The 26837-nt window shown below is 38.2% G+C and overlaps 3 protein-coding genes across 35 annotated transcripts in view; 2 read left to right on the top strand and 1 right to left on the bottom strand.

The window, feature by feature from the left end:
• The window catches only part of WWP1 (WW domain containing E3 ubiquitin protein ligase 1), an 87531-nt gene extending 68071 nt beyond the window's left edge, over nt 1-19460 (top strand). For 12 of the 16 annotated variants that reach the window (XM_075141534.1, XM_075141537.1, XM_075141543.1 and 9 more), the window contains 3 exons: nt 238-334; nt 658-730; nt 9330-14475. In XM_075141534.1, coding sequence (XP_074997635.1) covers nt 238-334; nt 658-730; nt 9330-9561 — 402 coding nt within the window. In that variant the 3' untranslated portion in view covers nt 9562-14475. Of the gene's footprint in view, nt 1-237; nt 335-657; nt 731-1915; nt 2845-3576; nt 4095-9329; nt 14476-19435 lie in introns of those variants that run through there. The other 4 variants (XM_075141538.1, XM_075141535.1, XM_075141540.1 and 1 more) reach the window with 3 other exon arrangements.
• Nucleotides 5512-20146, bottom strand: RMDN1 (regulator of microtubule dynamics 1). 10 transcript variants are annotated; one of them, XR_012672302.1, is made up of 11 exons: nt 19738-20104; nt 19141-19252; nt 16341-16428; nt 14407-14566; nt 13669-13758; nt 13010-13065; nt 10837-10924; nt 9166-9196; nt 7747-7880; nt 6275-6435; nt 5552-5693 (listed from the first exon to the last, which is right to left on the bottom strand). XR_012672302.1 is itself a non-coding variant. In XM_075141559.1 (10 exons), exons 1-10 carry the CDS (start codon nt 20129-20131, stop codon nt 5655-5657), a joined length of 912 nt encoding a protein of 303 aa, XP_074997660.1. In that variant the 5' UTR covers nt 20132-20146; the 3' UTR covers nt 5512-5654. The 10 variants fall into 10 exon arrangements, 7 of the variants coding, with proteins under 7 accessions (XP_074997660.1, XP_074997662.1, XP_074997659.1 ...); XR_012672303.1 differs by having other exon boundaries at nt 6275-6432; XM_075141559.1 differs by lacking the exon at nt 6275-6435 and having other exon boundaries at nt 5512-5693; nt 20018-20146.
• Nucleotides 20147-26837, top strand: part of CPNE3 (copine 3) — a 31364-nt gene continuing 24673 nt past the window's right edge. For 2 of the 9 annotated variants that reach the window (XM_075141548.1, XM_075141557.1), the window contains exons 1-4: nt 20147-20233; nt 20686-20793; nt 22906-23051; nt 23343-23383. The gene's annotated coding sequence lies outside the window, so the exon portion shown is untranslated. Of the gene's footprint in view, nt 20234-20685; nt 20971-22905; nt 23052-23342; nt 23384-26837 lie in introns of those variants that run through there. The other 7 variants (XM_075141555.1, XM_075141551.1, XM_075141553.1 and 4 more) reach the window with 5 other exon arrangements.

Here is a 26837-nt window from a genome sequence, read left to right as displayed (position 1 = left end):
AAGATTCTTCTCACTTGCTGCTCCCAGCCTTCACATTGTAACGGTTGACAGGGCATATAATCTGAAATCATTGTTTTCTCCCTCCATCCAATTTTGCTGAAATCAAGAAAGGTAAACTGTTCTCAAGGTGGTGTCTTTTTAAATGGAATTATACTTTTTCAACAGTCTCGTGGGGGTTTTGTTTTTCTCCAGCTATGTTAAAGATTTTTATTAAGTAATTTGAATTTCTGTGCCTAGTTTGTAAAAGAAACAGACAATGAGGTTCGCATGCGACTTCTGCAGTTTGTCACTGGCACTTGCAGATTACCACTGGGTGGATTTGCTGAACTTATGGGTAAGTAAAAGGTAACCAAAAATTTTGTAATGTAATTGTTCCATTTGCAAATGAACCATGCTGCAAGTGTACAGCTAGCAAGAACTTCATGTACATCAGCTTGGATCTAGAAGAGCTTTTTATATCAGAAATCCCATGAATACATTTATAAATGATTAGGGAATTAGCTCATTTCTATGAGAAGAATGTTCATATTCATGTAACGTTGAGTAGTACCTAATGAGCTCTTTCTGCTGTATCTGAGTTGTGTCTTATGTCACGTGTATGTCATATGTGCTACTTAAAAGGAACGGATTACACTTTTTTTTAATCTTCTTCTCTAGGAAGTAATGGTCCTCAGAAATTCTGCATTGAAAAAGTTGGTAAGGAAACCTGGTTACCAAGAAGTCACACTTGGTGAGTTGTTACATGTAAACTTTGTGTACCTTTAGTGGGTCTCAATTCTGGTCTTCCATTTACCAAATCAAATGAAATGTAATTTGAATCAGTTCTCCATCTCCATCTTCAGCGTCTTTGATTGCTCTGACATGCCAATATTGAAAACTTTTCCGGTTGCCCTATTCTTAAATTTTGCTACTGCACTGTACACGGTTTGTCAGTATCAGATCTATGAAAAGTATGATATCATCCTTCTTGCATAGAACTGAGAGGTGTTTCCCTAATTCTTTATTTTAGAGAATATTAAATAACTGAACAAAACTCATGTTGGTATAAGGTATATACAGTTACTAGGTACACTCATACAGTAACATTATAAAAGATAAATGTGTAGTCGTGAGAAAAAGTAGCATGAAAGAAATCACAGCAGATGCTCAAAACAAGGATGCTTAGCCAAGAATGCAGATACTTTTTCCCGCGAGGCGTTAGGCTCTTACTGGCTTGGTATTCCTATGCCAAACTGGTGCAACAGGTACACAGGTAAGTTTGCCGTATATACTGTGTGCAAAATGGATACACCTTCCTTTGGCAACATTGTGACGCTAACATTCATTATACTTTTAAACTACTTCAGGGAATCCTCCATTTTACCATTTCTCCACTGGTGCTGTTTTTTCAAGTCATGATTGCAAGAGTTAAACATCCCTTTTTGTCTAAGATAGTTTTGGGGAAGACGTGGAATGAAACAGAATTTTGGCAGAAGCCTTTTAGGGCAAAGTTTAAGAGGGAAAAAACTCCTATATCCTGGCATGCCTAGGAAGGAGAAAAAATCATCTTTTTCATGCTCTTGCTGGAATTTGGAGATGCATCAAACTAGAATGATACTAAACTTCATGGTTAACATTTCCTTTTCTGAGTATTATAGTTCTCTGTATCTTGGGCTGTCTTTAGTCTTCAAAGGTTCTGTTTTTTATCTGACGTGATAACAGTCTTTCGTTTCTTAAAGTATTCCTCTCAAACTTTGTCTGTTTTTACTGCTCATAGAAATGTCAAGGCAGTGAGATTGCACTGATTGCTATTTCTTAATTTCTAATTGTTAGATCAGAACATTTTAAACTTATTATAATTATAGCAGTCAAGTTCTGTAGTGTTCTACATGGGATTTAGATAACCTTAATAAAATTTTGTTTTTTTTCTGCTCAGTTTTAATCGTTTGGATTTGCCACCTTATAAAAGCTATGAACAACTAAAAGAGAAGCTGCTCTTTGCCATTGAAGAAACAGAGGGATTTGGTCAAGAGTAGAAGTGGCTTCTAGTCAAAAAGGAGATCATACATAGTAAAAGGCCCTGCCAACTAAAATTGCACACTTAATTGTATATAAGCTTTTTGTTCTGTACAGTGATCTTTCTGGAACTCTAAAAGTATAATTGTTCTCTGTTCTTCCACAAAGATATGCAAAACAGTTCAGCCTTTTCTACTTTTATTTATTGCCCTTCCAAAAGACCAGAAAAAACCCTCATAAATTTTGAAAGCAGAAGAGACTTATTTAAAATATATATAAAAAATATAAATATATATACTAATAGGCTCTAGTTTTATAGAGCTTTAAGTGTATGAAAAGTTGCAGCCATTTAAAAGGGCCTGGATTTGCTTTATCTTGGCTTTATTATTCAGAAAAACGTTTGAACTGCTCTGTGTTCTCTCTTAAGAAACATCTCCAAGTTTGTTTTATTGCATGGCTGTTCTAAAGGTGTTAAAGGCTTAGGCCAAACGTATCCTAAATATGTAGAAAGATGCTGCTGGTATTTGAGACGACAGAATATGTTGTTCTGTCAGTTTAATTTTTTTAAATACGTAAATAGCTGATATATCCCTCTCTACTGATGTAGCCAAGGTCATGAATAAAGCCTTTACTACTTGCACAAGAGTCATGTACAATAAGATGAATGTGATTTAATGTTGAAAGGAATTGGTGCCACTGTTCCGACTTATTGTAGGAGCTGAACAGAATATTTTAATTCATTTGAGCAGCATTGAAATTTGTTTACATATTACCTTGGGTTATTACCACAAGGATGTTAGGTAATCTTCAAAGAAAAAATAATAATAAAAGAGAAAATATTACACATTCTCTCCTTGGTCTGGTGTCTTACAGGTTTCTTTTTTTGTTGTTTTTTGTTTCCCTTTTCAATCCGCGATGTCCTTTCTAGAGTATATTAATGTAAACTGAGCTATAAGGGTATACAAGAGGTAATGTGAACTTTGCTGCTTTCTATGTTCATGTTCAGTTTCAGTTATTGGATCTAGTAAACCCAAATAAAATGAAAATTACATAAGCTTTGCACAGATAAATATTCTTAAGTATTAAATACCCTCATTCCTCTTAAGTTCTTAAAGAAATTCAGCTGTACCTGAATTAAGTATGTCTAAAACCTGTCATTCTTTTATGTAGGTCAAATTTGTCCTAAGTGCACAATAATATAAAGCCATTTTAAAATTAGTTTTATTGGCATTGAGGGCATTTGCTGAACTGCAAAGATGTGTTTTTAAAAAAAAATAATACCTTATTCATGTGAATTACATTAAATGCTACTTTTAGCAAACTGTGCTTCCTTATTATAGAGTAAAAACATTTTTAAAATTACCATTTGTATTGTTTTAAATATTAACTGTAAATTCCATTACATTTAACTTATACAGAATTTTGTACACACATGAAAATGATTTCTTAGAATGATTAAAAAAACTTCTGTAACATACCATATTACAGTTAAAAGCGTACACACAGAAGAAATAGCTGTTTCTGTTCACGTATCTTTCCAATACAGCAACTGAATTCTGCCAAAATTTTATTTTTCTACAGATTGGATTCTCTTGAGGCTTTGTATTCAGTATGCACAGCTTACTGTGGAGCTGTTAACCTGAACGTAGCTTTGGTAACACCAGTAGTGCAACAGGCCCAATAGACTGCTACCTTACATGAACCTTCTGTAAGAGTTTCAAAAATTTCCACCATTTCGAGGGTTTTTCATACTACACCAAATATCTTCTGCAAAACCATTTTCATAAATACTACATACTTTCATAAATACTACATAAAGCATTAAACTAATTTCAAGTGCAAATCCACTTAAATTATGACTTACGCTGGGTTAGAATGGAGGAAGCTTTAAAAAAAAAAGACAAATGTCAAAGGCTGGGCAGCAGAAGTGTGTGTGGCTTACCTAAAAGACAGTTAAGAGGGCTAAATGTCATAGAGTTGAACTTCATGAGTGTGCACTAATGAATGACTTGGTGACCCACTACCAACTGCTGAATTTTGTGAATCTGTGAGTAAGTGAACAAAATAATAATAATAAAAAAGACAGCACATCACAAGAATGTAGTTGCTTTATTGTTTTGATAATTTTAGCTGTCTCATAACTGCAAGCAACTCAGCTGCTCTTCTCTAAACACTCAACAATCTTTACCTGGTACCTGGCTAGCCTTCCTCTTTGTGCAGATACTGTTTTCTGCAGCAGAAAAGGCACAGATGCCTCTGCCATGAAGTACTAGAAGCAGTTTTGTGTATGGCAGGTGTTTTTGTAGTGTATGAATGCAGAAAATTCGAAGAATCTCTCTGAAACACTACATGTCATCCACCCCAGACCTTGACATATCGAAGACTTCATTTTGATGCTCTACTAATAGAAAAATAAGAATTACTTTACCGTAGTGGAGAAAACCATCTTTTAACTAATTTCATGTTCTGAGGCTAGAATTAAAGCTCTAGATTGTCTCTCAGCTGTGGATTTTTACTGCTGACTTGGCACAGGCTTGGTTTGTTAGTCTAAGCAATTTATGCCCTTCGTCATCTTCCTCCTATAGATTGCAATATCCTTTTCTATTACAGCAAACACTAGGTAGTTATAGTCAATTTGTTCTAGACTAGTAGACTTTCCACTGGCAATTCCATGCGTATTTGCCTACCATTTTTTCATTATTTGGTCCTCTTTTTCTGTTGGGTAATCAGAATATATTGTTTGGAAAGTCTGTAAGTATTTTCTATGCTGGGTATCTAACTTAGGTTAATTTATTTTTCTGGTGGAAGTTCCTGCTAAAATAGTAGAAAGAACAAGAAGAAAGTTTTGCTTTATCTCTACAAACAGAAGTCTCCGTGCTTCCAAATTGTAGTTCCCTTCTAATGTACTGGGAGTATGCATTCCTCCTGTCATCGTAGCCTAGGGGAAGGAGTGCATATGTCCAGAAAACATTGTGCAGCCACTAAATCTTCAGAATTCACAGCTGCTCAATGTGCAGATAAGTATTCATATTTCACAGAAAGCTTCTCACTGCATATGCTGATACGACCCATAAAAGGATTTTCTTAGGTGTTCCCTACCTCACTTTTTTTTTTTTTTTAAAACCATAGCACTTTTTGCAAAAAGTCAAACACTAGCATTGAAGTGTATGGAATTAAGATTGCTTGTGCAGCCTTAACAAGAAATTTGTAGCAGCATCTAATAATGTGAACATACATTACTCTTGAAGGCTGTTGAACCCCACAAAAGGAGAATGCCCTAGAAAAAATTGCAGGTTTAGAATTATGTCATGGCCCTGTATTTCTTGTTTTTAAAGTTAAGCTAGTCATGTTTCTTATTATTCCTCATACATAATTTGCAGCTGAACAGTGTAAAAAACTTAATTAAAAACCTGCAGAACCACTGTCTCAAGCCTTTCTCCTCCAATATATACTCTGCTTGTCTATGAAGCCCTTTATTCCCATGTAAGTAATAGTCAGGATCACCTAATGAAACAGATCTTCTAGTTGGCAGTTTAATTGAAATGAGATGGAGATAGCAGGTTTAGGTTACACTTTTATTAACAGCTTCAAAGTATTTGGGGTCTTTTTCCTATGTGGCTCAAACCTGAGGCACTGAATTCCCATTATCTTGTTTCCTGTTATATAGAATTAAGCAACTCCAAAGCTTCTTTCTGTACCTGAAAGAAAGAAATATAACAAAACAGTGCCAGATAGTTACAGGCTCTTCTAGCAGAACTTACCATGCAAGCACCCAAACGTTTCACCACAGTTCTGTAAATTCAGAACCCTCCTAAGACTAGTCATTTTTCTTCTGCAGTTCAAGATGCTCAACACTTGAAACATGAATGGAAATAAAACCACTTAAGCCAGTGCCTTCAGTGTAATTAATTCACTTACTGTATATAGTAAGTTTATTTGGGTTGAATACAGATGATTAGCTCTTGATTTGCTGTAATCCAACAGTTGCATGTAGTAAGTTGTCCTATTTCTGACCATAACCAGCTAAGCTAGGGTTTTCAAAACTGTGGACAGTAGCTAAGGAAGTGTGAGAAGGCTGTTTCTGAGACTGCCTTTGCCTAGGGATTCTGGGTAAAATCTAATAAAATTTGAATATGACTGTAACATCTATATTAAAACAAACAAACAAAACCAACCAACAAACTTCTGGCTGTGACAGAGCAAGCAGTGCAGACAATGTAAGCCAGATACCGCAGATACTCAGAGGTAAAAAATGTTCAGAAAACCTACTTATGCCTACCTCTGCCAAATGCAGAGACAAGAATTCCAATTTCTTTGCACAGGCCAGTTTCCTTCTTACTGGACTACCAAGTCTAGTTCCCAATGAATTTTGCCTTTTACACTTTCACCCAGAGAATGGAGAGAATACCACCTCTCTCAGTTCAGCAGCTCTGCACCCTTCTAGGAGATAAGGAAATAGATGTTTGTACCGGGAGGCCAAGGACGGCTGCAGCAGATAAGCGGTTTAACAACTTGGCTACTGCACAAAAATCACTACTGACTCCTTTTGCATGGTTTCTAAAGAAAGGCAAGCTTTTGTGATCACTTGTTTCACGCGTGCCTCCGGCTACTAATAACCGTCAGAAGACTTGACCAGTTCCATACATACCTGAGACCACTACTCCTTTAGGCTATTAAATTCCTATACATTTTGCAAAGCAGTGGAGGCACGGAATCCTTACTCTTATTTCTACTGAAAAATGTTACTGAAGGAACTCACTTTTGGGAGAAACAGTTTGAACTTTACTAGAGAATCTACAGAGGGAAACCTGAGTAGTGTTTTTTCCGAGGTGTGAAGTGCAAAATCCTACCAAAGTATTTTTTACAATTAGGACATTCAGAACGTCATAACACATTTGGATGTAACAGTTAAAGCACGATCTCACACTGCAGCTTAATGCTAAATGAATTAAGAGATCAATCAACCATAAGAAAAATCAATTGGAAATCAGGCTTTGTTAGTCCTGATGCTAGCAGGATTGTTTATGAAAGATAACTGCAATTGCTGTGGTTTATACCGAATGTAGTATTAGGTCTAAACAAGTCTAATGGATGACCCTCCCGGAAGTACTCTGTATGTGTTTAGGTAGGAAGCAGATGCCCACCGATCCAAACCAGGATCCTTCTGAGCAGTTCAAAAGGGTAATTAAGTGCCTCATGTCACCTAGCATTGGAGATTTGCTGTCAAAGATACATTACTTCCATTTGTCTCAATTCAGATAGTCTGAATCTCTCCCTAGGGGCCTGGAAAGGACCGCAATGTTAAGTTTTATGGATCTAGGCAAGTTTTTGATACGTCCATGCTTTTTTCTTCCTCCTGTTCATGTGGTTTTTAGCTGTTCCAAAATAGGATTTCTACCTTTCCGGTTTTAGGCATATGAAAAGTGAATCTCTGCTTACATAGACAGGTTAGCTCAGATGCCTGCCTTAACTTCAACAAGACAGTTAAGGGTGGGTTGTTGTTAGCACTACAAAAACATCATGAAGAAGAAAGCATAACGGTTCTTTATTATAAACAGATTATTTCCAACCATTGTGTTCAGAGGCATTTACCGACATACTAGAATTTTTTGATGTCTGGATGTGATCCTGGAATATAGGTGCTGAACTACAATTTACTCTGAGTTAACTTTATAAAACGTTCCATTGCCATGATGTCACACATGCTGGTTACAGTATATAATTGTACTATTACAGTTCTTAACTTCCTACCTGTTTGTCCTCTTCTGTATGTGCAGGATACTCCTTTGCTTTGCTTAACCACAGAAGAGCCATCTTTTTATTGTTTAACTTCAAGTATGTCTTCCCCAAAAAGAGCAAATTTTTGCTGTAGAAATTTGGGTCAGCTGTATAGAGACAGGAGAAAAACTTTAAATGAGAATGAGCAGCATACTATCAAAGCCATGATATAGTGTCATTCCTTTAAATACTTATTTCGGAAAAGATGAGTAGTATTTTGGCTTTGGAAGCCAATGTAAAATTTTTACTTGCTAGATTTTGGACTCAGTTACATTAGCTAGCAGCTTGTTAGTTAATATACTAAATGAAACTAGGTTCCTCACAAAGAGCAAAGTAGTGAGCTTAAAGCATAACAGCTTTGCTTTGTAGATTCTGTGCTTTTCCGGACCTAGTAGGTGCAACAAGCAATGCAACCAGCGTAGCAAGTATAGGCAAGGAAATAAAGGGCACATTTCCTAGCTTCAGACCACACATATACAGATACTAGCTTAGCTTTTGCTACACAGGAAGAAAACTTGAAACTGTACCTGCATTTAACTTTTTTTTAAGGAGAGTTTTAAGACGTTGCTTTTATAAAGCATGCTTTGGCTATCAATCATTATTAAAAGACTAGTGTTGCCTGCTGTTCATACTTATAGCACAAGCCTTCTCTGCTGCTGGATCTAAGGTCAGGATTCAAAACATACGGAGGTGTTTTGGAGGCAAATTTTGAGATTAAGTGCACCGTTTCAGTTCACAGCTGCATTACTTGACATCCAGGGGAAGATACACAATGAACTTTTCCTTTAAACTTCACTGATGCAACTATATATATATATATGTTTCATAGAACACTGTCTTTCCTTGTCTTCCTTTCTCTTTCAGCTAGTTAGTTTTGCTTATGGCTGCACTCTTGGAGAAATAATAGGTCCGTATTTTCTTTTACATGTGGACAGTTTTACTGCCAGTTAGATTGGCACTCTGATCCAAATAGCTTCTGAAATAATAAAGCAGCATGCTTTCTCTGTTGTTCTATTTAGAATACAGAGGACTTCTGAACCTTAAGGAAATGTAGAAAAAGTGACATAAAATTCCCTTTTCTGCTTGCTTCTTCCCCCTGCATTCCAGTTGAATGCCTTGGGGAAGAGTACTTTGTTACTAATGAAGGTACAAATTTCACTTCAATACTTACTCTGGAAAAACCCTCATGTTACACTCTAAATGACGATAGTAAACATGTAACATACTTTTGAGTATCTCTGATGAACATTCCAATGTAACAGTCTAGTGTGTTGACCAGCACAACAGGCTGATACGTTTATCAGCAGATCATATGCTATTAAGGTAATACTGGACGCTAGAGGTTTATTGCAAGTCATCATTCACAAAAGATACTATTCTGTCAAGTATTACCTTCTTCTGCCTGGTGGAAGTAATGAAGAGCCTGCAAAAGATAAGGTTATCTTCCTTAAAACAGAGAATAAACTGAACACAGTAGTCAAACTAAAGCCTTATGCGCATGCTTAACATAGCCAAAGAAGGACTTCCTGTCCATGATCTTATTTTTATTAACTCAGCATGCTACTGATGGTTCTCATTCAATGCACAATCAGATTGGACGTCTTCTCAACAGAACCAGTACTCATCCAACTATTCCCCTGCCACCTCTTCCGTAAGTACAGTACCTTGTATTTGTCCCTAGCAAATTGGATTGTGTTTCTCCCGTCTTCAACTTGTCAAGATCATTTTGAATTTTATTTCTACCATCCAGCATATCTGCAGTTTCCCCCAGCCAGTTCTCATGTATAAATTTAATAGATGAAATAAATCTTATGATTCAGGTCATTAATGTTGACAAATACTTCAGGGAGAACTGACTCCTACAGAGCACCAGTAGTACCCTCTTACTGGAGAATAAATCTTTATGAAATCCGCACACATTTTTCAACTAGTTTCCCATCCTGCACATCAGAAATTTCAGTCCATTCCTATCTTTCTGAGGTTACTAGCAGGAGGGAAAATACTGTCAGAGAGCTTAAAGTGTGGACTTATCTACAATACAGATTTTGTACTGAAACTGCAGAAGTCTTACCAGTATGACTCAACTACAGGTTCTGGGACAAGTTTGCTTCTTCAGCCACTTTAAGTGCTACAGAACTCGATCCTGGACTGGCACGTTTCTGCAGTATTCGAAATCCTGGCTGACACTTTGTATTCTTCAGAGAGTGATTTTCAGCAAAACTTACAAGCTTGACATTCCATTAAAAAGTTTTATTTCTTTTTCAATCAGAGCTTAAATTGCTTTCTGTGTAACAGCAAGCAGCCTTCTACAGTTACTTTCTAGTGACTCCTGCCCCCCCCCACCTTAAAAGAACAAAACATAGTGGGGCAGTTATTGGTTGATCTAAACAAACAAAGATTTTAACAGCTGCAGCAAACTTTCCTATTACCAATTTAATTTTCAAATTTCTATATATGTACAAGTGTTTAAATAAGATGCATACTGTGTTGGACACCCTAGAAGATACACATCTGGACAGTATGTTTTAGGTTGTATGACAGCAGGAATTTTCATAACAAAGATGAACAAAAATACTTTCAACTGAAAAAAAGCACACCATATGTAGCCAGGAGATGAGAAGGTATTTCTTTGTGGTAAGTAAGAAAGCAAGCTGTTGCTTTTTGCATTTAGTATAAAGGGAAAAATTCTAATACTCCTATCAAATAAGTACATGGTATAATACCACAATATAAATCATTAGCACTAGAACTAGTACAGTTAGTTATCTGCAATAGATCATAATACTAAATACAAAGTAAGTTACATATAGCTTGTTATTTTCTGCTGCACAAACTACATGAAATAATTTTCACTATTCTGTGTGTGCTACAGCTGAAAAAGATTTTTGTTTTTAGATATCCCTCACTCTCCTGTTATATTCCTATTTTATTAGTGACAGTTGTAAACTCACAAGTCCATGCTTATTCCATAAGCAGAGGTCAGCTTTGTCAGAAAAATTAGTGAACGTGTATCAGCAGCTTTGTGGGAGGAATAATAATCTGAGAAACATTTTCATATTGTACCTCTTGAAATGTGGAGGTTGGTGGTGTGGCAAATAGCGTTGCAGCTATTTTTCTTTGGTACCATGGCATTTCAGCAAAGGAGTAACACCTGGAGCAAAAGGAAACATTTGTATATAGCCTTCACATTTTTCTCTTGTTTTCGAGTAACATTCTCATGTCTTGGACATCATAATTCTTGTTTCCAAGAGTCACAACAACTCCAGCCACACTGCAAGTTCTATAAGTAAGTTCTTATAACTGTACAACAAAATAGCAAGATGTTTGAAGTTGCTGCATAGCTCTGCTAAAGAAGTTTTGGTGTATGTTTTACTGAGAACTGCTGTTATATTAGACAAAACTGGAGACAGTTATTAACCATGAGACAGCTTTTGAGCTTGAATGACTTTAGCGATTTATGTGTATTGTGTATTTGATATTTGCAAAAACAGGGCACAATTGAGTAATGTCATTGCCTTACCTCAACACTACCTTGTTTTTCTCAATTATTAATATGAAGCAGATCTGCAGTACATTCCTGAAAGACTCTGATCTATAAGAATGAAAATAAACCCAAGAATCAAACTACTGTGTTCTAGGCTAGGCCATTCTACGCTGTTTTCCCATCTACTGAACAACAAAGGTAATCAGTCACCTATCTTACAGATGCTGAAAGGATTAAACATTTGCTAAGTATTTCAAGTACATAGAACATTCCAGGTGTAAACGTTAAACAACACTATTCACTTTATTACCCTCCCACAATGAGTACAAAAATATGATTCACTGTGTAAAATAGAGCACTCTAGAGGAGATGAAAAATTAATAAATGCAAATATGGAAGTGTTCGGAGGAGAGGGGGGCAAGGCATGGAACACACAGTCTGAGTTGAAATTTTGCCATCAGATGTGCCGTATCAGAAATGTCAATAAGAGGTTCAATCCAGGATAGACTAGAAAGGAGAAGAATACTCAAGAATTGGCTGATACCAAATCCCAGTTTCAAATGAAGACGCTCTGGGATTCAATGATGAGTATATTCAAATATACAATATGGGGATATTTTAGTGCCAAAAGCAATAATTATCTCACATTTCTGATCATCTTTTCTAATTTTCCTTGGGAACAATGTTTTAAGTACTTTCCAGAACAGGCTTCCTATCTCAAAACTGATCTTGAGGCTCATTCAGTATACACTTCTGTTTAGAAATTTGGATACTGCAGTTGTTGGGACATGTGGGAATGAGTGGTGGACGCTGAAAAACCGAAGTGCGTTTGTAAACTAATAAAAAACTCTGGAGCAGTAGATTGTAGTTTACTCTGACACTCAAGAGTCCAGAAAAAAACACAGAGAAGGTGGCTGTGGTTTTTAGTTGGTTTTTTTTTAAGCTACAAATACATAGGCCTTATTTATTTTCAATCTCTCAATTTTACAGTAGAGATTTCCTGTAAAACAATGTAGCAGCTTTGGTCTCTTTCAGAAAAAAAAAGAGAAATGCTGTCTGGAGTCTCTCACTAACACATAAAAGATACTGCTTTCAACCACACCGCTTCCACAGAATGTGCTGGTTAGTATGGGAAGTTGTATTTCCAGTCCCTTCGCCTGCTATGTAACAGTAATTCTTAGTACCAATTTCACTGAGCAGTAAATTCAATTTCAGAGATTTTTGTTAATGCATATGCATTTATAAGCTGCCTTTACTGAAATATAACTTTTAAAATACAGTATCATGACAGATAATAATGGAAGTATGTTAGGAACACATTTCACTTTTGATAGCTTTTCATTATACACAGATTGTATGAAGTTGCAGCCATCACTGAAATTCAATGTAAATTCAGTGTTGAGTTTTGCCTCCATTCACACCAGTGGAACAAAACGAGTAGTACTCGCAATCTCTGATGTCTGCTATGGAAACATACTTATGTCTGCAAAATGAGTTTTTAATAGTTCCATACAATAAAGCAAATAAATTGAATGAACAATTACTTTTCATCTTTTTGAACTGCGTAAGAATTAACAACCAGACTTTTTCAAGGCATGACGTCCTATACCCATTCAATAGGTTTTCATGTTTGCATCAACTAATTACAAGCCACTGAATTATTCCAAGCATTTCTTCAATTCATATAAGACATTTTATATTCTGGCATTTTTCTTTGCCACATGACAACTTTTTTTTGATAATACGCCTTACCAAATGCCTATAAGATGAATTGTTGTAGCATCTTTTGGATTCAGTTCAATGGCTCTCTAGTGAGGGAGGGGAAAAACACAAGATGTAAAAAGTTGTTCTGCCACATTTGGATTACTTTTAAAAAGTAGACTTGTTATCCTACTGTTAATTAAACCCGATCAAGTACATAGAATTTCAAGGCGATACAGTATTTATGCAATGCACAACCAAGTCGGTTCACCTCCAAAAAACTGAAGACACTGACAGATTTCTAAGCACTTCTGTTTAGTAGGTCATTAAGAGTTACGCATGAGACTTGGTGTGTTCAGGTTTTGATATAATTTCTGGTGATATAAAGTTAGTAGGCCTTTATCTTCTCTAGTATTTGTCCTTTACTGCTACACAATCCACAGTTAAAAGGACGGCCACACATCCATTTCTCAATAGCACAGTTACATTTTAACTAGTCCTAAGAGATGTCAAAAGCACTTCAGCTATTTCAAGACTCCCTTCTATAAGGGCTTACTTTACTGCCAGAGATAATTTGTACTCCTTGTTGCTGGGGCATTCGGAACTGTCACAATAACCCAAATTTTCGCCAAAAAATAGTTCACAGTTGTCACACAATCTACATACTGGATGCATTAATGCTGTCAAATGCAAAAAACCGTTTACATTACCTGGAAGTGCTCTTTGATAACAATGGCATTTCCAATTTTAGTCTTGATTCCTTCAAAATCTCCCACATCACTGAGGCAAATTCCATACCACTGTAATTCAAAGAACAAAAATAAAACATTTAATACAGCACTATAGCTATTAATAGTAAATTTAAAAAAAAAAAACAAACAAAACAACTGCCACCACCACTAACGACAACAAGCACGAAGTATTTGTTATGAACAGCTCAGGCAGCATCAGAGCAACCTGCTGGTCTGCATGCATAAGGGAATCAATGTCCTCTTCTTATCCAAGATGCAAACACAACTGACTGTACTTTGTTACCTCTCTGTCTGTGAGAGAAGCAGCACAAAAAAAAAAAGAGCAGAACAAAGCCAGAGCCTGAAGTATTTCCAGTGAAACTCTCCAGTACTACTGTGCACAGAAACAGCACGCTGAAGTCTACACCAGAGAAGGATGAGCTGATTACATCAGCTGTAATCAACCTGATCAGTCACCTCTTTCCATGGTCCTGCACACATCTAACCAGTTCCTGTTTCCTGCATACAGGAATTCTGGCTGCAAGTGTCTGAACTCTGATCTTCCAAAAAAGTTAGGAAGAATTAGAAGTCTCACTCATTCTCAACTGAAAAGTTAAATTATGCTGCAGTTTGCTGAAGCAGCACGACGACATTTGTCCCAGTTTCTACTGGAAATGAAAGAACAAGATTTCAGTTAAGTTTTTGTGCTTGACTCACCTTATGCGCTGCAAAATTTGATTCATTTTTTTCAAGTGCCTTTTTTGCACATTCAAGGGCTTCATATGCCAGTTGTCTTTTCTTCTCTGCAGAAGTACTACTAAGCTGAGCTAGATCTCGCGATGCCCGTGCCAGCCGCCATAACAACTCTGCGTCATCACTAGTTATGAACAGAAACACTAACGTTTTAAAGCAATAATGGAAACAAAGCAAGCAAAGGTCTTAAACCAGTCTTTCAATATGTATCTCAAGTGGGCGATAAGACAACAGCATATCATCTGTCATTCTATACAACTCCAAGGTAACAAACAACAAATGAAAGCCCTCCATTATAGACTGTCTGACAATACCTTCGTTCTGCCATTCTGGTCTGTGAAGCAAACATATCTGTAGGAAAGGACTTTGTTTTCTCAAAAAAGATGCAGATTTAAAAAACCAAACAGTACCATACCAGAAGGAAAACAAGGACTACTTTGTCCTTAGCTAGATGGTATTTTTTGCAGCATTCCACTGATATGATATTAAAGTTCACTAGGAACGTTTAAAATATTGTGCATCTTTTTCCCTATAATTGTACCTAAACAATGAAATTCTTCCTAGGGCAAAATGAAAAAAACATAGATTAGCCACACCACCATGACATAAAGCTGTACATTTATATATATTTATTTATATCACTGTATCAAATGGTGTATGGTATGTTATAGCCAAAGATAAGGGATTTTAAGTTTTATTATTTTATTAACATATTGTTTTGAAACACTGCTTGCACTTTACTATACTTTTACCTAACCACCATTTTAATTTTGGCTTACTATTTTAATAGAGTCTTTAAGTTTAGAAAGTCTTTCACAGGTTCTGGCTATCTGGCTATAAAACTCTCCCTCCCGCCCCCCTCCAATAGGAATACTGAAGTCAAAACTACCAGAAACCAAAAGTATTAAAAAGCATACACAAGTTATTGCTAAACTCACAGTATCAATAAGAGCCAGTTTTCTTATCTGGAGTAAAACTGAGTCACTGCTCACAGCGCAGCAGTCCTGCTCTAATTAACACAGTAACACAGAACTAGCACACTCATTTTTCAGCCAAGACACAAAAATGTGAAGTACTGCTACTGGAATCATTACTCCTCACAGAATAATTAGTATTGTTATACATCTAGTAGCAAGCTTATGACCTTACACCTTGCTTATGATATGGTGTCCCTTACAGGCTAGGACCTTCATTTAACTTCCGGGCTTTACACTGGCACCTCTGGCAAGAACGAGGCGGGGGGGCGAGGGGAAAAGAACTGAAAACTACTGAAAACAACTGAACAGTTGATTTCCTCCAGAAATGTTCTAGGAGTGAGATGCCTTGTCTCCTCCAAAGGAGTGGACTCTTCAGTTGGCAATGGATTTTGTGCTTTTCCCTTAAACAGCTTGTCCCGGTTCGCTTATTAGTAATGTTTTGTGCAGTTAAGACATAACTACATGGGTAAGGAGCCTTTTTGTTCAGACTCAAATCCTAACATGAGACAAATGAAAACAGAAAAAACAGCTGGTCAGCAATGAAAAAGAAATAAAACGGTGACTCTCAAAAGTTTTCAATACCCAAATTCTAGGTACTTTGATCATTTAGTAATGTGTAGACACATTATGAGTTTTTGCATTATATTTTAAAGGATTCTTAGAGTAACAAAACAAACAAGCAAAAAACCCTCCTTTGCAGGACTGAAAAACTTGAGTGTTAACCCTCACCTTCTACAGCTACCAGTCCTTTCTTTGTTCATTTTTCCATCAGGAGGAAAAAGATCAAAAGTCCTTCTTTCCTAATTACATAAGGCTGAAAGCAAGGTTCTCCAGCATACCACAATGAGAACATTAGTTGAAAAACCGATACAGAAGAGTACAGAAAAGAAGTCACAGTAATGTCTCAATGCAGTCAAGTACCTATTTTTATGCTGAACCAGCAACCGATACAGCTTTTCAGTTTCTCCACTCCCATACAGGTAGTCTGCTTGCTCTATAATTTCTTCCACTTAAGAAGGAATTAAAATTGTGGAAACAGAAGAACAAATTACATGTAATTAGGACATCATAGCATAAACAAAACATTTTAGAGCAAGACAACCTAGCTGAAACACAAAGAACAAATGATGTAGTTCCTTTTTAGGCCACCATTCCAAACAACTTACACCAGGATTGCATAAGCTACATTTACAATGAACAACTAGGAAGAGAAACAGTGCTGAATACGTGCCTCTCTCATGGAACTACAAAACGGCTTTCAGCAACAGAGCTTTGGATGCTTAATGGATTTCACATTCAAAAGTGTCTTTCTCAATGCATCAGACTACTAGAAGCAGTTTTTTTTCTTTGTGAAAACGGCACAAAAGGAAAAAAAAGAAGTATGAAAAATATGGCCAGGAGGGCAAGTGCAGTAGAGATCTGAGAGTAAGAAAACCCCTTCATTAGTATACATACAGAATTTAAATTGAATAATAAAAATAATTAAAAAAAAAATTTCTTCATTCTCAATATGTTCCATAGTTTTGCCAAAATATGACTGCAGATTGGGTGGGTCCCATGATCTTACTCAACAAGCCAAATGAAACATTGCTTAAAGGTTTTCTGACTGAAGTCCTTAAGATTTTCACAAAAAACGACTCCAAAAAATACAGTTCATCTACTAAGACCTCTATGTGTTCAAGACACTAAAAGCAAAAATAATTTGAAAAATCAGAACTGGCTTTCTAGAGTATCAATTTATGAACTAAGTACCCATTGTTCTTATGATACTTGAATTCTTTTTCTAGAGAATACTTTAAAACACAACAGAAATGGGGGAGTACAGTTTCCACAACTGACTGAATGTAATAATATATAAATAAATTTAATATGTATATAGTACATAAAACAGCATTCCAGAAACAGAAATATAAAACACCACAAAATACAGGATTCTAGTATGAGAACAGATGAAATTAGGAGGAAAAATAACCCAAGGGGAAGAAGGTAGATAATTCTATTGAAGTATATAACTGTACAGGAGAAGAACAAACTCCGAGCTTACTCTTCTGCCAACATCAAAACATGGAAAAATTATCTTTTAAGTCAAAAACCTTGTCTAATTTCTTACAGAACTTCCAGCTATGCTTATCATCTCTTTGGTGTTACTCCTGGGTCCGTGATCAAACTTCTAAATCAAAACATAAGCTCTACCCCCCCACCTTGTAAAATTAATCGTGTTTGTAGGCTTTCTTTTTTCAAGTTATCTACTGAATATGGTCGTGATGTTTCACAGCAGCACACTTTTACTTATAGAAGAAAAAAACATTGAAGGCTACTAAACACGAAAGTCTCTTCTTCAGCTTAAAAAGATCCTACAATATAAATCACTGAAGATTAGGAGAGCATTCTGGATAATTTTTAACTCTGCCATCTCTAAATGCCTTCTATCAACCATTTCAAACATAAGATAAGATAACGGTCTACGTGAACTTTGGATTTTAGTGTCTAAGATTAGCTTCATGGTACATCTTCAGTATTATCTTCAGTGAACTGTTATGTTTGCTTATTGAAACACCCTGAACACTACTCACATATTTAATGACTAAATGCTCAGAACTCAAGCTTCTGAACAGATTTCCCACCAGGTGTTTTACGTAAATTATTAGACTTTTATTTCTTTAAGAGTATTTTTCAGGTATTTCTTTTTACTCTTATTTTTACTGTATCTACTACTTGTCTTGCATAGAAAACACACTAACATTGCTTTTCTTGGCAATGTAAATGCCGGATTCAAGCGAGAGCACTAAAAAAGACCAGAGGCAACTAAGTAATGTTATTTATGTTCCTCATGGGAAATTTTCTTATTTGTATACTGAGTAGCTATCTTAAATCTACTCATTGAACCTCCTTCTATTACAGGAAATGAAACAGTTCCTTATCCACTCAAAAGTCTATTGTCCGAATTTTCATTTCTATACGCATAAACATCTAAGATGTTCCTCTCTTTGAGACACAGAGAAATGGGTTATCTGAACTGACTACTATTTAATCTACACAGTAAGCACACATTTCAGTTAGGCTCATTCTCCATTCAGTTAGGCTTATTCTCAAAAGTCCTTAATTTACCATGTGATAGACAAGTTCTAAGTCTGCAACAATATCCCCTTTGAAGATAATGTTATTTTTCTTTCAGTAGTGAGACTATCTTTATTCAGATCTTGAAAAGAACATTTTATCACTTGTTCTATTCATTTCTAGTAGGTAAAGCAAGGCTTTTCTTCCCCTTTTTCAGCGTGACAAAAATACAAGACAGTTCTCAGTTTTGTCTGAAATGCAATCTCAGTGCTGCTCGACTAGATTAAATGGGAATCGCACTGTGTTCATATTGAAAATCTGAACTAACTAAGTTTTCTAGAAATTGATTAAGGCTTGGTCTGCCTTATCTTATATCTGAACCATATCTTTCTCAGTAAGTTTTTTAAAGCTTGGGTAACACCCTGTATGTGTGTTATATCCTAGACAGGATGAGCTACCAGATCTGCTTTCAGTGACACTTGAACGAATCACTTGTTAAACTGCTACAAGGCTACCCTGAAATATCCTGTCATGGAAACACACCGTGTGCAGTCGTAACGGAGAAAATCAAAAGCATTGCACCCTTTTCCTATACAATCTGGCACTAAAAATTTTAAGTTTCACATTAGAATAACCTACGTACTTCAAAATTTGAAAATATTACCTTTGAAGCTTGCATGAACCTCAGCAAAGCCAGAAATCAGCTTGTGAGCTTCATAAACCAAAAAGGACCCTGCTGAGAGCGCAAACCCCCTTTGAAGGCTTTTTCTAAGCACCTGCATGGGATCATAAGATGTGTATTAATAAACATTGTCACTCTGAATTAAAAAAGTTTTTCTCATCTCTAGCACCAGTTATATTTCAGATTTTGAACGGAGAAAAGACTTTTAAAAGTTAAAAAAAACTTCATAAGAAAAAAAACACATCATCAAGAAGGTATTTTCTTTTTTTTTCAACAGGGGCTCATAATTACGCTTTAAAATATGAACAGAGCACTGGTGTGAAAACAAGCCATAAATACGGAGCACATACAAGAAGCAAAAAAAAGCAAACTTGTGGTTTTCAAACGAGCACAGGGATCCCAGCTTTTGCAAAAATGAACCAGCCCTTCGCTACGTCCCGCCGTGCCGGAGTCTCCCCCCACCCGCCTCCCTCCCCGCCATCTGCGAGGCCCCGGGGAGGGCGAGCGGCGGCCACACGCCCATGAAACGACCCTGGAAGCGGCCGCGCCCGCCGGCCCCCAGAGCGGCAACCCGGCTACCTCGCTCCCGCCGGCCCCGCGGCGGGTACCGGGTCCCCCCCGGACCCAGGGCCCGCACGTCGCGCCTCCCGCCTCCCGCCGGAGCAGCCTCCCCAGGCAGGCGGGGCCGCGGCGAAAGGGCCGCGCCAGGACCAGCGCCGCCATGACAGCAGCCATCACCACCCAGCGTCGCCGCCAGCACCGCCCGCGCCAGCGGAGGAACCGGTCCGTCCCCCGGCCCTGCCCGGGCGCGGGGGGAAACAAGGGCAACGGCCGCCCGTTCCGCCCGTCAGCCCGCTGCCGCTCCGAGCGCCAGCCATTGCGCGACCCCGGGACCCGAGCCACGCCTCGGCCCCAGCCAGCCGCCGGCCCAGGACGGGCGGGGGGGTGTGAGGGAGAGGGGGAGTCTGCGCATGCGCTTCTCGCCCGCGGCGGCTCCGGGGCGGGGCGCGCCCGGTTGGCGTGGGCGTGGCCGCCGCGGGCGCCAGGAGTCCGCAGCCTTCGCCGGCCCCGGCAGGTGAGGGGTTCGGCCGCGGGGGGTGAGGGGCCGCGGCCGCTCCGTAGGGCGGTGGCGTTGCGCGCCGTGCCGCTGTTCAGGGCTGCCTGGGCCCTGTCCGCGGGCGAGGCAGAGCGCTCGGGGGCCCGGGGCCGGCGGCCCGTCGCCTGGCGGGGCCCCGTCGACTTCCCGTGCCTCAGGGGCGAGTCCTCCGCCCTCCCGGCCGGTCGCGCAGGGCGTGCGTCAGCCGGTTTGCCGCGTTGTTTGGTCCCCCTCCAGCCCGGGGAGAGGGGGTTGATGCCGTCCGCGCCTCGTTCTTTCGAGCTGCCGCCCGCCTGAGCCACTTCGCCCCTCCGGCAGGCGAGGGCGGCGAGGCGTGTGGGGCTGGGGCTGGGAGGCTGAGCTGGGCTGGGCTGGGCTGGGCTGGGCTGCAGGCTCTCCTAACCGTCTCCTCTTGTGAAACATCCCCTCAGGTGGCTGGCCCGCTCCCTGCTCCCAGAGACAGGCAGCTCGCCGCGGGGAATTGGGCACAGACTTCTGCAGAGCTCGAGGAATCGGTCGTCTGATTTGCCGTCCCTCAGGTAGCGAAACTCGGTGAAGTTAAAGCTGTACGCCAGAGCACTGGAGTCCTAGGCGCCGGTCTCTGGGGGGGTGTAACACTGCTCTGAAAACCGCCTTCGTCCTTCAGAAAGGAGACTGTCGGAAATCATCATCGTTCCTAAAAAAACATACGCTGTTCTTCCTGAGCTGCTGTTAGAGTGGGTGGTTGTTTTTTCTTTCTTCGTTGCAGTTGCGTCATATGTGTAAGACAAACCTTAGCTGACATGCATGTTGTCATAATTTACTCTTCCACTAGGGAAAAGTTAAAATATGAAAGCTCTTCACTTCTGCTTCCATACTCATGTCTTCAGAGTGCATTAAGTATCCTCAAGGTAATATGCATCACACCGCCTCCAGAACTTACATTTGTTTTCTTGGGAGTTTTATGTCCCCAAACATTCAAATTACAGATATTTCTGTGGTGGTACTAAAAGTTTATGTAGTAAAAGTAATTAGAGTCAAATTTAATCCCAGATTTTTTTTTTTCAATGGAAGTTTTAAATCTTAACTTTATATATGTATAATCACAGAGGTAAGATTTTTCAAAGGGCATGCAGAACACCAATAAGCATTAGAAGAAAAAAAAGCAAGAAAGACGTGTAGAAGAGCAAGGAGAATCAGACAGAGGTCTTTTTGTTTTTCTGTTATGGTGTTAGGGAGAATGTAGTGTTTTTCTAACAAGTATGTTTGTGTTAAATATCTCAGAATTAATCTATACAAATCCACTATATGTGACCGTTAGACTAATTTTAGTTCAGTTGTGAAAGCAAAAGTCCATTTCTGGTAGGTTGAATAACTAAGCCGTTATTAAATGTCATTTGCCAGAATTCCAAGGTAGCAGTCCTGTACCACAGTGTTTTTACAACCTTGTGTTATGCCCAAGGCATTAATGTTTTTCCAGGCTAGAGGGAAGCCGTAGTAGCTGTTTTGTAGAAACAACACCAAAGATCTTTCTTTTAGGGGTAATAAAACTAAAATCTCAATTCCATAAATAGGTTAATATTACTACCTGGGGTGGAGTTTAGGTTTTTTTTCCCCTTATTCTGATTTAGAATCAGATGCTGTCATTACCATGGTTTCCTTTAGGAAATACCTTTAGGGACAAAGTAGTAAGATGTTTTTTCCTTACTTATTAATTCTGTTTATTTTTTCAGTGAAAGTCAGGGTACTCTTCCAACATAAGTAATATTTGATCAAGTTAGTATTTGTAGGTATTAGTTCCTGTTAAACCTAACAAAGTTACTTCTATTCTTCGATCAGTTAGGCTAAGATTAATAACAGCCCCTTCTAGCATTGCATTTGAAGTTGTGGTGTGGCTTGTGGAAACAAGTAGATGGGAAGTAGAATTATGGTGCTCTTTAGTGTTTTTGTTTAATTTATTTGGTTTGTCTTTAATATTGCTTTAGATGAGATGCTGTCGCTCAGGGATTTAGAAATGGCATTATTAAGTGTTTGAAAGATTTCTGAATGCAGGAGTTTTGGGGCTGAGTTGCTGGATCCGAGCTTCAGTTTAAGAAATAGTCTTAATAATTTGGATGACTTACTTCATACTTTTTTCTATGGTTGAAAGAAGACTGTATCCTGTAGATCCTTCCCATCCTGTAGCCGGATCAAGTGCGCATGTTCACTCAGTGCTTTATCCAAGACACAGTTAGGAGTCAGCTGAATTAGTTCTAGTGGTGGCAACTTGTTTCTCGTGCTTCTCATATCCAGGAGGGTTATTACAAAGTCCTCATGGTAGGTGATAAGCACATGTGCAATAAGATGATGGTTCCAGGAAGTAGCATGGTTGCTCTGTGCCTGTATTCAGAACCACTGCCTATGTATATGCAGAGCACGTATGAGGCTCAGTGATTTCAGTGCCTCCCAGGCACGGTGATTGCAAAGTGCAAGTAGCTGCTATGATGCAGAATTGCAGGACAGCTGACTGGAGAGCTCTTGGTTTGGCCATAGGAAGGTTTGAAATACATCTGGGCTATAGTAAAGTGTAATTTTGTGATTGTCAGTTTGAAGTTAGTGTTTTTGTTTATACTGAGATACAAAATGATATGCTGGACCATTGTGGGATAGTGTTTTTATGAATTTTTTTTTAGGCAACCTTTAGCAGCGTAGGAAAGCATAGGTATCTTGGAGCATAAGCCACATTGGGAGCTTGCAAGCCACTGATTTTGGTCTACTTACTTTAAAGCACTATCACCTTATTGAGGAAAAAAAGCATTAAATGAATAGGACAAAAAAGGTAATCTAATCTTTGTTCTTAAAATCTTAAAGTACTTTTCTTGCTGGGCTTTTTAAATATCTAATTTGTATTGTACTTTGTTCTCTAACAAAGGCTCTGAGTTTCCCATAAATAATCTTTACAGTGCTGCTGTCATGGATACATAAAACTGTTAGACAGGTTATTTATTTTAGGAGGAGCTGTAGTTCCTCAAAGTATATGCACTCGAACCTGTTACTTTGATTGATATATGGGAATAACAATTCTTGGTTTTAATTTCCTTCACTTCACATTTTAATGCTGCTATTGAAGCTTTAGCCTTCTGCCAAGAAGCCCAGAGGCAGACCTCTGAGGTAAGTTACCATAAAGTCATTTTTAAGAACTGGTATTTGTAACAGTGAAGTGTTACAACATGCCAGGCTTGAAATGGACTGTAAGAAGGATTAGTCTAAAACATGTGATCACTTGCATCTTGTTTCTGCAATAAAATGCAGCAAGTTTTAGTGAGATACAAGTGTTTTTTTTTCTTCTGGATAATGTTAATTACATAGAGTCAGTCAGTGGCTCTACACAGAGAAATTGCAATGAAGAATACACAATTTAAGATATTATTCAAATTGCATAGTTGATAGATTGTTTTCCGTAAAGTAATTGACATAAAAATACTCTGATAAAACATATATGCAGGAAAAACGTTTTCCCCTGATTGTATGCTGTCTGCTTAAAACAACTAAATTTTGAAGTCAGGAGATCTGTGTTTCTTAATTTTCTTGTTCAGGGCACAATATTAGCTTTTATAGTTTAGCTCACTTGGATCAAAACATCACCCAAAATTCTTAAAATACTTTTGTGTGAAGAAGATGCTAGGAAGAACTCTCAGCATTAAAGATATGCCTGAAGGGTGAACACACATATTCAGGAATAAAAAGGTTAACAGAAGGATATTTAGAAATGAGTGTTTCTAAGTCATCTTGTGAACAGGCATCCTAGAAGTCAAATTAATAGTTTCTGGTCTGTGCAGTGGGATTTTTTTTAAACAGAATTCTAAATATGTTCTTTGGCAATGTAACTTAATGATAGATTTTTATATATATAGGAACTATCTACAAATAGTTGCCTGACTTGTTACAGCAGTGTCCTACCAATCCAGCAGATAAATATTTGAACTGTCTGAGTATGATGAAGCTCGTATAAATAGATGATTCATTTCCCACAGAGAAAACAATGTTTCCCTTCTCACACACTCATATGCCTCAAATTTCTTAAATACTAGCTCTTATTTTTGTGTGGCATAATCCCCAGTAAAATGAGTTCTGTGGTCATTAGGGTTTTATCAGTGTAATCTCACTTGTTCAGTTAAGAATGATATAATTCCTTCATGCATACTAAATAGTGAATGTGAGAAGATACAGCTTACGCTCAAGGTTTTGTGTGATTCTTCAAATACTTACAGAACAATTCAAGTTGAGATATATTACTTTGAGCTGCTTCTGTTACTCAACTTGTGAGCACATCAGCTAGTGCCACATGAGAATTTTATCAGCTGTGTTGCCTGTAAAGAGAGAGAAAGAGAGGAGCCAGAATTCAGATAGAGATATGATTTTTAGAGAAGCCTCTAGTTTTCAAGTGCAGTGATGAAATTAGATTATGAAACAATCTTAGCCTTTGTAACTTTATATGAAATATCAGCTTCTGTGAGGTGGTCTGTTTCTTGAGAATTGAAGGGTTACCTTGAGATTTTTTTTAAATATACATTTATATATATGTAGTCCAAGATCACTAGAAATTGTGTCGCTACTAGCCCCATCAGTGGAAAGAGGGATCTGTTTGTCATAATTTCATTGTCAGCTTCTTGCTGCAGATGTGGCATTTTTTGGGAATATGTTGTCATTCTCTGCTCTTTGCATATGCAGCTTTATAAAGAGATGCTAGAGGGCTATGCTGAGACTATGAATTGAGCAGGTCATATTATCAGATGGATGTTGTCTCCCAGGTTATTTTCATTTAGATCTTGTTTTATCCATCTTTGTGCCAGCTTTTCACCAGAACCCTTCTTGTCAAAGGCTGTTGCACGAAGTGCTGTTACTGCCTGGTCTAAGATGCAATAAAAGAGGTTCTAAGGAATACAGGCTTAGACATCTTTACCACAAAAATTTCTATTTGCAAGAAATGGTATCTTAGTCCTGTCTGAAAGAGCAGAGACTGAACAGTTGCATACGCTGAATGTTCAGGACAGTAAAGCTTCATGTGCATTACTTCAGGTTTAGTCTTGGTTCAAGACTTTCATTTTTATAGTCTGTTTGAATAATTAATTTATTTCCATGTTGTCATCTGCCCAGGTTCATGGGGAATACTTAATAATCCAAGAAGGATTGGAGCATTGCTTGTATATGGTACTGACTTTTTCAGTCTGGCACACAGTTTATATAAAATGCTTAAGGGTAGCATTATAGCTAGAAGATTAGCTGATCAGAAATAGACTTTATTAGAAAGTTCTGAAATGTTTCCCCTGCTTTTTCTGGGTCTATCTGGGCCCTGAGGTCACTACAAAATACAGATTTTAGGACTATTGTCATCAGTAGTTCGTAGGAACTAGGAAATGTTCTATGACAGCAACAGCTTACATCAGAACAGATGTGAGACTTGTGACTAAAGGCAGTGATACCAAACCCATCTAGAGCAGTGTTCACTTCATTAGGCTTTTTGTCGTCTTGTAGTTATGTATTTCTGCTTGTCAGATTGGGAAGCACCTATAGTTATGAACATATCATTGTACTACTCTGGAAGGTTATCTGGGCAAGCCTGTACTCTCCTCTGGTATTGCAGCATTGACAGGATTGCTGCAGTCTGACAGTTCCGAAGTGCTCTGTTAGAAGATTATGCTGATAATAGGTATGTTCCTTTCCAAGTAGAATGCCATGTTTACAGTTTCTGTTGAAAAGCAGGCATTGGCTGGGTTATTTGGTGGACGCCACTTATCTTCAATAGGATCATTAGTGGAATTCAAAGAACGTTATGATTGATGGAACTGGCAGGCAAGACTAGTCCTTGACTTACAGTTTTGCTTTGATAATGACAGCTCAAGCAGAAGGACTTGTAATATACTTAGTTGACCTAATCATGCTCTTGAACAGCCTAGACATGGCATAGGGTCAGGAACAAGTATCTCCCTTGTGCCCGTACATCACTGCAGTTCAAAGTCTGGATGTCACAAGTTCTGTCGTACGATTTATATAGTAATTTTCAGTCTTCTCCCGTCCAGAATTATCGGTGGTTTTTTAAGAGCCTGATACGCTCCTGCAGTCATAAAAGCTATTCCAATAAGAAGGACTATTGAGCTGTCATCTGGCCCCATTCTGGTATGCTTTCCCTTGCTTTATGGTGTGCCCTACATGGAGGACAAACAGAAAAGCAGAGGTTTTAATTATATTTGGCCAATGGGGAGCATAGTTACTTTCATAACAATAACTAATTGAATAAATAAGTCTCTTGTTATGTGATGTAACTTACTGGCAGTCAAGGATAACTCACCAGAGCCCAAACAGTATCATCTGTCCATGTAAAGTTATTCTAGTATCCCAAATAAGCAAGTAATCCAGTCATGTATCTAGACTGTTTTGTATCTGATTTGCCTACTAGGTCTGATAGTGTGTTGTAGAATGATATTTCAAGAGGTAATGCACTAGTGCAGCCGTGATTTCTTATTTCCACCATCTTGAAGAGACTGCAATTTGCCAGACTCTGTATTCCATCAAGTCTTCAAATGCTTACTTACCTGACAGTGACTCTGATCCTTGAGGATGTTTA

The sequence above is a fragment of the Calonectris borealis genome, chromosome 2, assembly GCF_964195595.1.
Source record: "Calonectris borealis chromosome 2, bCalBor7.hap1.2, whole genome shotgun sequence".
NCBI lineage: Eukaryota > Metazoa > Chordata > Aves > Procellariiformes > Procellariidae > Calonectris > Calonectris borealis.
This window is presented reverse-complemented; position numbering and strand designations above follow the sequence as displayed.

Bases quoted from the DNA above. Each gene is read 5' to 3' on its own strand.
- RMDN1 (XM_075141558.1), bottom strand. From the start codon at position 19,893: ATGGCTGCTGTCATGGCGGCGCTGGTCCTGGCGCGGCCCTTTCGCCGC. The intron at 7,881-9,165 runs GTAATACTTGAC...GTCTCTATACAG, and splicing joins CTTCCACCAGGCAGAAGAAG to CTGACCCAAATTTCTACAGC. The intron at 5,694-7,746 runs GTAGGAAGTTAA...TCTTTCTTTCAG, and splicing joins ATACAGAAGAGGACAAACAG to GTACAGAAAGAAGCTTTGGA.